Raw genomic sequence first — 10,580 nt, 5'->3', positions numbered from 1 at the left:
AGCAGCCTACTCTCACCTGTGGTCATGAAGGGTCATGAGTCATGACCGAAAGAATAAGGTCGGGAATACAAGCGAAATTACTTTTCTCAGACGGGTGGCTGGTATCTCCCTTAGAGATAGGGTGAGAAGTTCAGTCACGCGAGAGAGACTCGGATTAGAGTCGCTGCTTCTTCGCCTGGAAAGGAGCCAGCTTAGGTGGTTCGGGCATCTGGTTAGGATCTCTCGAGCGTCTCCCTAGAGAGGTCCTCGATGCAAGTCCCACTGGGAGGAGACACCGTGGCACTGTGGCAGACGAAGGCGCAATTGGAGGGATTACATTACATCGACTCACTGGCCTTGGAAGTTGGAACGCCTCGGGAATCGGGATCCCCCAGGAAGAAGTTACTAATGTTGCTCGGGAGAGGGAAGTCTGAAGCTCTCTGGTGGAGCTGTTGCCCCTGCGACCCGACAATGGATAAGCGGTTGAAGATGGATGGATGGACGGACCATGCGCAAGCATGTCGCTAAAAAGGATAACACAAAAAGTCCCAGGCAGAATTACATTAGGGGGGTGCAATCAAATACCTCCTTTTAAATATTTATATAAAAAAGATCAAAATAATACAATTGTTGATTATGACTCATGACACCTGCCCAGTTCTTCTCAGGGCCCAGTTCTACTGTAGGTGTGCCGTAGCACGTGCTGTCAGGGTTGACCGTGACGTCACGACCAACAACGTCGAGTCTGTGGGGGCTATGGGGCTGTAGCCCCCATGAAGAATTAAATAGCCCCTTTTAGCCCCCATGAAGATTTTCGTGGACATTTTATATTAACGTTATATTTTCTGGGAATTATTGACCCTCTGTGACTCTGTCGCAAAATTCCGAAAATGTGAACCTCTCCGCCGGCAGTTCAGAGGTGTTAAAAGTACTCAAATGCTAATCAGGTTTCTTTTGTTTTCACCTAGCCAGGTATTATATGCCTACAGTACAGTGCCCATAGGCGGCGGGTGTGTAAGGCTAGGGAAGGCTTAGCCTTCCCAAAAATTATGCTGGGTATTTTTTTAAATATATATAATATATGTGCGCAGCATTATATAGAAGGCTATTGTGTGTGTGTGTGTGTGTTGTTGCTGCTCCCTGGTGATCGGGTAGGTAGGCTATACAGCAACTGGCCTAATCAGCATATGATTGGCTACTATTGGTATGTCTGTAAACCTCGTCCGCTTCCAGTCGCTTTGTAGCAAACAGTAGCGCGCGCTGGTTTGTTTTGGGAAACAGCAAAACGCAAAATGTATTTTCCAAGGCAAAGATAATTAATTCAGAAGAAGAAGCTGTGACTCGGCTGTCAGAACGCAGCACCACCACCAGTGCCTGCACGGTTCACAGTTCACACCACTGCAGCAACACTGACACGTTCAGCGGAGTGACTGCTGTCTCTGTGCCGTCTGTGAAGAGCCATGAGCCGCGACTCCCGGGAGGGGCAGCAACACCGCCGGGTAATCTACACAGACTATAGTGAGACTAAACACACCGACTCGAGAAAAGACCCATATCGTCCAAAATAGGCTAATCAGTCGTTGTCTGTGTATAGGCTAATTCATTGGTAAAAGTATGCTAAATAACTCATTTTTAGACCATTTGGGAAATAAATAAATCTGCGGTGGCGGGATCTAAGGGTAATGGACACATAACGGACACCCGGGTATAAATGCAATAATTTATTAACAAGAAAATAATGAATATTTACAGATATATGGCATCATGCATAAATTACAATCAACATGAAACATATTACTTTTATTACAATTTTTTTTTACTATGGCGTCTTCTCTCGTGTATCATCAGATGTCCGGCTCCATGCTCGCCTCTCCTTGGAGGCCAGTTGGGTCAAAACAAAGTACACCACATTGTGACCGCTGTAGTGAGTCTACAGTCCACCTGCCTGCTGGCAATATAGCCTGGTTGTGATATGTAGATGTGATTGATATTTTTTGTTTGTTTTTTTAAGTCATTCTATAACAACAACACAAAGTAATTTAATTTATTTTATGTATTAGTTGTATTTAATATATTACTATGTTATTACTAATTTTATGTATAACTATATTACTAATTGTATTTATTTGATGTATTACTATGTTATTACTAATTTTACTTCATGCATTACAAATTGTATTTGTTTTATGTATTACTGTTATTACTAATTTTATTTTTTATGCATTTATTTATTTGATGTATTACTGTTATTACTAATTTTATGCATTACTATATTGATAATTTAATTTATTTTATGTATTATTGTCTATATTACTAATTATATTTATTTTATCCATTACTAATTTTATTTGATGCATTACTAATTTTAATTTACTTTGATTTTACTATTTTAATTTACTATAATCTATTTTTTTATCGTTCGTTTTATCCATTTATTTATATTATTATCTAGTTATTTATATTGGTTTATTATTTTATTGTTTAGAGCCCTGATTGATCACATCTACATATCACCACTACCAGTCAGGATCTGAGTGACTCAGAACCCTGGTGACCTCCAGATGGAGCCACACAGGAGACCAGCAACGTCCTAAAGAAAAGAAAGAAATGCTCATTACTACTTTGTTCATAAAACAATATTGATTGAAATATTTATTAACAGTTTGCAGAATTACAGTACATGTCAAGCACAAACTCAATACAAAGACTGTTAACTGTAAGTGGACGACCCAATTAAGCATTACACTTGTTTACAAGAGGGTCCACCATGTTCAATTCATCAAAACATTTAGAGACGTACAAATAAGACACCTATATAGTCAAAGAACAGAACAGGAATTCATCATAAAGGAGGTAAAAAGGGAAAATAAACGTATACAGTGAGGGGAAAAAGGGAGTCAAGGGATTCACATGTCTTAATGACTGTTGGTAGGGTGTTCCACATTTTGGTGGCATAGGAGTGAAAATAATTTAGTCCCTTGTTTGTGCCGAATCTGGGTTGTACATGGTTCGTTGCACTCCCTCTGGTGTTGTGGGTGTGGACTTCGTTAACATAAAGGAAGTATCTAGACAGGTACATGGGTATCTTGGTGGTGTATCGAATCTTGTGGACCAGACCCATTGCAAGATGCTGTACTCTGTCGTCGACCCTAAGCCATTCCAGCCTGTCAAAGTGGGCAGGAGTGAGGTAGGTTCGGGGGGTGAGGCCAAGTAGGAGCCTGACCAGTTTGTTTTGGGAGGTCTGGAGCCTAGTTTTAAGGGCCTTTGAGGTGCTGTGGTACCAGGAGGTGCATGCATAGTCAAAGAAACCTTGTACGAGGGCTCCTGTTAAGGTCTTCAAGGTGTTTGTTGACCAGTGAGGAGATCCTGCAAAGGAATCTTGTTCTTTGGTTGACTTTTTTGATTACGTTGGTGGCCATTTTATCACCAGAAAGATTAGCCTCCAGGATGGAACCTAGGTAGGTAATTTCATCTTTACGTGTGATAACATTGTCACCAACTCTAACCAAGAAGCCATTTGCCTTGCTGAGATTACTATTAGATCCAAAGAGAATGGATTCAGTTTTTCCCAGGTGTAAAGATAGTTTGTTATCAGCGAGCCAGGTGCAGATTCTACCGAGTTCAGAGTTGAGGGCCTTTTCAACCTGCAGTTTGTTCCTGTCCGAGACTAGCAGTGCCGAGTCATCTGCGAACAGGAACAAGTTACAGTCACAAGCTGATGTCATGTCATGATCATAGTGTGTGCGCGTGTGTTGTATAGTTACCTTGCTGTGATGTAACTCCAAAGGTGATCAGAAATAGTTGCTCCATCGGCTAGAAACGTGCTCTTCACCAGCATGATGATCCTAAAAAAATGATGATTCCATGATGATTCCTAAAAAAAAGTCTATAGTCAACCCTAACTGATTACAGAACAGAAAAAACACAACTAGAAGGATTTAGGCCTGTCACAATTACCTAATCGCCAAGTATTTGAGATACTTTCTTAGAGTCATAATCGTCTCCATGTTGAAAATGTTCATATATTGTCAAACATTTTAAAGAAATAATGCAAGCAACCGATCTACAAGCTCTAAATGTGTCACTTTGTCATTTACTTCTCTTTTTTTAGTGTATAAAGTTATTGAATTATGCCATGTGCATCTTTTTGTTTACAAAGCCTACAAAAGCCAAAGTTTTATTTAGAATGTTAGTATGACGCAATTAAATTGTTACTTGTAATTTATTTGAGCGACAATTAAAATCGGCCATTATAAAACCTTAAATTCTGACAGGCCTAAACAGGTTCCAGTGGCGTCTACCGAACCTTCTAGCTCCGTCCGAGCCTCCCAGCGACCCAGAAATCCTCAGCGGAAACACCCGGGGGAAGCTTCGGATCTCAGGCATCGGCTGAGATCTCCATTCTAACAAAGAACGAAAGACACACAGCCCAAATTAGCTTTGCTGTGTGTGCGCGTGTCCTGTCACAACATACACATGCACTTACAGTAACGTTTAAGAATAGGGATCGACCAATTATCAGCAAAGGACGATTATTGGCTTTTTACGAAGCCTAAAAAAGCCCTAACCCTAAAGCGGTTCGTACCGTTGAGTTCCTCACTGAGAAGGCCCAGGTCCGAAGTCCTCCAGCGTCTACCCAGATCTCCGTCCTCCCATCCATGGACAGACCTGCAGATCTCCATCTCTAGAGGCTCCAGCCTCCAGCTGTGTCTATGATCTCCATCCTGAGAGAGAAAGAAACCATTAGCTCTACAAGCTCACAACACGTTGCAGTGTGAGCTTGTAGATCTGCTATTTTTGCTGAACGGAATAGGGATGCTGGGGTTGAAGTGGTTAACAAAAGTGTCAAAGACTTTGATTAGCTTGGAAAGCTGACAGACATTCAACCAGAGTGCCACTAGGAGGCATCAACACATGTACAGTCCTCAACATCTTTTGTAATTTGTATTCAAGTTGTTACAAAGACCAAGAGGCACGCTCATGATATGAGATATTGACTCTCAAACTATTGTGCAGATTTAGATTTATCCTAAAATATTTAAAACATTTGGATTACTGTAAATGATGCCATTCTTCGTACCATAACAGTACAAAAGCAGTTATCCATCCTCAGAAACAAGCAAGAACTATTCCTACTCACAGCTCATCAGAGTCCTCTGAGGAAGCCCCCGGGGGGGGGGGGGGGGGGGGGGGGGGGAGCTTTGGAACGGATCTCTGTCCAGGGAACATCAGATTGTCTATCGATATCTCCAGTCTAACAAAGAAAATAAGACACACACACCAAATTAGCCTTTCTGTGTGTGTGTGTGTGTGTGTGTGTACTCCCTGTCCAGCAGCCGCGTTCCAGCGACGTCTACCGCGATCTTCATCCTAACAAAGAAAGATTGATTAGAGTGACCAAGAGCCAGATATATATTCTATCCTGTCACAACATATATACATAAAACTTTTAAACAGAAGCTAAACATATCACTTACAGTAATAAACGTTTCAGTTAGGGTTCTTTTTGACAGGCCTAACAGGGTCTTACTTTGAGTCGTCTTCAGAGGAATGCAGATTCCTGGAGAGACCTGCAGTACATCTGGAAGAAAGACATGGCGGTTATAGTCTATGAATGGCTTCATAGAAAAGAGCTTCGCACATCACTCCCTTGTTGCTGCTGCCAATAGGAATTTGTGATGTCTGTGTGGCGACAATTGCTGTGTCTGTTTTTTTTAATAATACATACAATTTATATAGCACTTTTCAAGGTACCCAAAGTTGCTTCACAAAACAGGAAAAACAAATTTATTTGAAAATAAACAGGATTAAAAAGGTTCAAAACTAGAATTTTTTGGCATGTTTGTGAAGCTTTTCGGTTCCACACCAGTAACTGCTGTTCAACACTAACAGCTACATCCATGACCTCCCTGCAACAACATCAATGAAGTATGGCTATGCAGACGACCCGAGTACTGTGTCCCAGTCTGGAGCCGTAGCTCTCATGTCAAGAAGCTGGATGCTGCCCTCAACACCGGATGGGCCACCCCAAACAAACTGCCTGCCTGTTCTCGCTGGAATCACTCCAACAGAGGTCAGACGAGAAGCAGCCACGCTGGCCCTCACTGAGAAGGCACAGCTGAGTGAATCCCAGCCATCTCCTCCACAAGGTCGTCAGAGACACCACAGCACACGTGCCTCAAGTCACGGTGCCCTTTGCCACAACACACACACACCAAGTCACGGCGACCTTTGCCACAGCACACGTGCCTCAAGTCACTGTGCCCCTTTGCCACACAGGCCCAGGAACTGCTCCACACAACACCAGCTGACACCTCCAAGGCATCCTGGGTGAAGGCAAGACAGAGGGACCAGTGGAATACATCGAGGACCCCAAATATGTTCTTTGCCAGCACCTCCCCTGCAAGGAGTGGACAACCCTCAAAGCAGAAGTGGGACATCTCGGACAGTGCCCACTGTGAATGCGAGGATCCACTACAGACTGTGGAACACGTAATGACCATTTGCCCCAAATACCGGCCACCGAATGGTGATCGTGGCTTAGGTGACCTAGACAATGACACATTGTACTGGCTTGCTGCAACAGAGCTGAAGTTCTATGGACATACGACAGAAGATGTTTAAGAAACGTATTTTTTGCAATTTCTTAATTTTTTCGGCAAACCTTTGTGGCATTTAATTTATGGAACATGTGGATGTTTCTTTATTTATTGGTGAAGTTGTGGCATTCTTTGAAATGTATTGACACGTTTGATATATGTTTTTGTTAGGGATGTCCGATATTATCGGCCGATAAAGGCATTAAAAATTAATAACCCTAACCCTTAATTTTACTTTATTTATTATTTTACATTAAAAACATCTACAAGCTCACAATACAATAAGACACATGTGAGCTTGTAGATCTGCTATTTTCAAAATATTTTTATACATTTGAAAACTTGAGATGAGAGATTAGATCATTTTAGATGAGACATTTTGCATAATGAGTAATTATTAATAATTACTTTTGGTATTTTAAGTACATTTTATACCAAAACCTTTGTACCTTTACTCGAGTACATGTTGAATTGTAACGGAGTATTTCTATATTGCAGTATTGCCTACTTTTATTTAAGTAAAAAGTTTGAGTTATGTTTCCACCACTGGAAAAAGCCTGCATATAATATATAGGTATCTGTTGATATCGGCAATTAGGAGTTGGACAATATCCAACACCGACTGTCGGACATCCCTTGATTTTTGTGCAGCTTTTGTTTTTGTTTTTTTGTGAACGACCAAAGAGCACACCCAGTATGTATCACAAGGCTATTCCACCAGTCAGGTGTACTTATATCTACATCTCATAAGCGGCCATGAACTAAACACTACAGATATCACAATTTGACTTTGGCAGCAGCAAGAAACGACTGATATGCAAAGCTCTTCAGCCATGCTTCTCTCTATACAAACACTCATAATGTCCACATGGACAGCAGCCAGGATGGGGTGGTTCACACAGGAGACCAGGTTCAGTGTTCCAGCAGCATCTACAGTCATCTCCATCTACATCTAGAAAGAAAGAAAGACATCAGAAGCTGACCATATCACTCACAGTAATAGAAACATTTTAAAAGGATCTCTGGCTAATAAGACAAATATTCTTTAACATTATACTTGCCATCTATAACTAAAATTGTAAAATATAAACCAGTTAAATATTTTATTTCTTTCATATAATCTTTTACTACATAGGAACTGTTCCCGTCGCAGGTTTATGATATCCATGTGTGGTCCAGCGCTATGGAATGCACTTGCTAATAAAAAATACTTAAAATATTGCTTTGATGCTTATATCAATTAAGCTGTTTTTGTATTAGCAAACACACGGACAGGCCTCTTTCATACTGGAGTAATTAATCCGCTTCATTTACAGACATCAGTAAAACGTGACGTCCGTATTTAGAATACAACAGCAGCGCTTATTTTCCAGATCCAAACTTAGCGTTGCACAAAGCTTGCTTAATAGCGACATCAATTCATTCCAATCTACATTAAATGTCGCGCTCTGCGCGTTCATTCATCCGTATGGTATCGCTCATTTCATTGGCTTCAATAGCGTGACACATCCATTATGGTTAGATCCTTCCAATCGATCCAATTTCAATACTTGTGTCCGTATCAGAGTGAAGATTTCAACTTGAATGTAGGGCCAATATGCCTTTCTTTTATCACCAGAGATATACGGTTCAACAACGTGCTCACACTTTGGGACATGGGCGTCTTGTTGTTTACTCACTTGTAGTTGTTTGTCGATGGTGATTGATGATGACTGAAACAGGTTGATTGTAGCTGCCCCTCGATAGATGAAAGAATGACAAGTTTGGGTGGTCTCGACGGGTGTGTTTATTGTTCCAACACCGTGAAAACTATAAGGATATAGAATAAATACAGTTACAATCGAATAATCTCATAGTTTCACTACTAAAATCTGTGCAATAAACTTGTCACTTCAGCAGTACAATTAGACCTAGAATGCCTGTGATCATTTAATTATACTTCGTAAATTTTCATGTATCAGAGGCATAGATACCTTCCATCGTTTCCTTGTAGATATGAATATGTGCGCCATAAATGTGATAAATGCTCCGTTTGTACTCACCCATTAAATAATTCCAAAGACGTGGTGTGAAAAATGGTCCTCTAGTTTTATATCCATGTGAAAGTTCTGGCACAAAACGCGTATTTAGTGAATTATCTCCACTTTTTCAAGAGATGCACACGGACGCCTTTCTCTCCAGGCGAGGGGGGGGCCGGAGTGATAGTTGAACCTTCCTGTTGTTTACCGCAGACGTCATCACCAATTGACCAGGGAAACACAAAAGTTTGCGGTCACACAATTGGCAGGTGGTGTGATTAATTACCCAGCACCTATCGCAAAGCACCTGCCAATTGTGTGACCGCAAACTTTTGTGTTTCCCTGGTCAATTGGTGATGACGTCTGCGGTAAACAACAGGAAGGTTCAACTATCACTCCGGCCCCCCCCTCGCCCGGAGAGAAACGCGTCCGTGTGCTTCTCTTGAAAAAGTGGAGATAATTCACTAAATACGCATTTTGTGCCAGAACTTTCACATGGATATAAAACTAGAGGACCATTTTTCACACCACGTCTTTGGAATTATTTAATGGGCGAGTACAAACGGAGCATTTATCACATTTATGCCGCATATGTTAGAGTTCTACCACAAAATACGAGGGTGTACTATGGCTCTGTATGTGAAATACTGTACATACTGTATGTAACAACAAGAGCCGTTCTAGGGCTACAGTACAATCAACAATAAAAATGGTTAATTTATGGTCAATTATAAATACAGTGATACAAAACTCAAGTCATTTCAATTATAAGACAAGGAAAATGCACAATAACCAAAAGTACCACAACCAAACGAAAACCAAACAAATACAATCATGAATGATATACTCCAAATGGAAACTAGACAAATAAATAATCATGTATACCTCACTCCGCGTATCGAGGGTGCTAAAGGGCTGCATAACCAACTTGAACCTCAGGGCACATCAACAGTCACCGATGGTCACATTTACACATAGTGTGACGGACAGGCACTGTAGACAATAGACAACTTCAGTCACTAAAAGTTCACTACAACTGCAAATGTCACAGGCTTTAACACTGCTTAATCAATAAGAGTACAAACATAATAAGAGTCACATAAACAGTCAAACATTTCATACCGTGTGGTCTGGTGCAAACACACACACACTGGTGCTCTCTCCCTCTGCTCACTCTGGAGTCTGGCTGTGTGAAATGAGTGAAGCTAACAGGCTTCAGCTATATATGGATAGGTAACAGGAGGTGTCAAAGTAAAAGTATACCAAATTACAGGAAGTATCCAAACAAACAACAAAATAAGACAAACAATAAATAAAGAATAAACAGACTTCAAACTAAATAAATTATTGCAGAACCAACTGTCACTGGCAGTTACATTGATATTATGGTAGGAGTTTGTGTTGTGTGAGTGTAATGGTTTCAAAATAAACGGGGCAAACAAAACAAGAACAGGCTCCAGACATAAACTAAATAAAGGTCTCAAAAAACAGACGAGCGCAGGTTCAATAAACAAATAATAAAGTACTTTTCTTTCTTTCTTTCCTTTCTTGTTTGTGCGTTGCGTGCGAGCTGTTGAAATCTGTGTCTCTGCTCCGCTCGGCCGCGACAGTCCCCCCCCAACGCAATTCTGTCTACCCAAAGTAGGCTACCAGTGAAAACATCAACTTATTATTTTCCACCGCTGCGGGGGGGGGGCTGCGGGAGCCCCCATGAGGATCATCAGAACTCTTGGAACTCTTCGGCTCTGGTCACGACTACCTAGTTGTTAATGTTACGTCATCTACCTAGTCGTTACGTCATTCCCACCCTTTATAAGGCATCTTGCCAGAACCATTCTCTGTCGGATTATAAACTTAAATCAACTCTGTATGAGAATATAAACCTAAGCCTTAAAACTAAGCTTATCTTTAACTTAACTTGTCCATTTTTAAATCTTTAGTCAAGACTTTACTCTGCAAATAGTTACATCAGGTCAGCACTTGT

General features: G+C 41.0%; 1 protein-coding gene across 2 annotated transcripts; it reads right to left on the bottom strand.

Annotated features, from left to right (window-relative positions):
- Positions 1-1,685: 1,685 nt before the first annotated feature.
- Positions 1,686-10,355, bottom strand: LOC308321364 (uncharacterized protein). 2 transcript variants are annotated; one of them, XM_080772218.1, is made up of 10 exons: positions 10,123-10,354; positions 9,719-9,815; positions 9,482-9,589; positions 8,258-8,387; positions 5,510-7,530; positions 5,120-5,349; positions 4,565-4,703; positions 4,286-4,382; positions 3,744-3,824; positions 1,686-2,569 (listed from the first exon to the last, which is right to left on the bottom strand). In XM_080772218.1, exons 7-10 carry the CDS (start codon positions 4,659-4,661, stop codon positions 2,503-2,505), a joined length of 342 nt encoding a protein of 113 aa, XP_080628344.1. In that variant the 5' UTR covers positions 4,662-4,703; positions 5,120-5,349; positions 5,510-7,530; positions 8,258-8,387; positions 9,482-9,589; positions 9,719-9,815; positions 10,123-10,354; the 3' UTR covers positions 1,686-2,502. The 2 variants fall into 2 exon arrangements, with proteins under 2 accessions (XP_080628344.1, XP_080628345.1); XM_080772219.1 differs by lacking the exon at positions 1,686-2,569 and adding an exon at positions 3,596-3,664 and having other exon boundaries at positions 10,123-10,355.
- Between the last annotated feature and the right edge of the window lie 225 nt (positions 10,356-10,580).

This window comes from Protomyctophum bolini, assembly GCF_963924005.1.
Source record: "Protomyctophum bolini genome assembly, chromosome: 9".
In the NCBI taxonomy this organism is placed as follows: domain Eukaryota; kingdom Metazoa; phylum Chordata; class Actinopteri; order Myctophiformes; family Myctophidae; genus Protomyctophum; species Protomyctophum bolini.
This window is presented reverse-complemented; position numbering and strand designations above follow the sequence as displayed.

Bases quoted from the DNA above. Each gene is read 5' to 3' on its own strand.
- LOC308321364 (XM_080772218.1), bottom strand. From the start codon at position 4,661: ATGGAGATCTGCAGGTCTGTCCATGGATGGGAGGACGGAGATCTGGGT. The intron at 4,383-4,564 runs GTACGAACCGCT...GTTCTTTGTTAG, and splicing joins TCTCAGTGAGGAACTCAACG to AATGGAGATCTCAGCCGATG. The intron at 2,570-3,743 runs GTAACTATACAA...TCTTTTCTTTAG, and splicing joins TGGAGTTACATCACAGCAAG to GACGTTGCTGGTCTCCTGTG.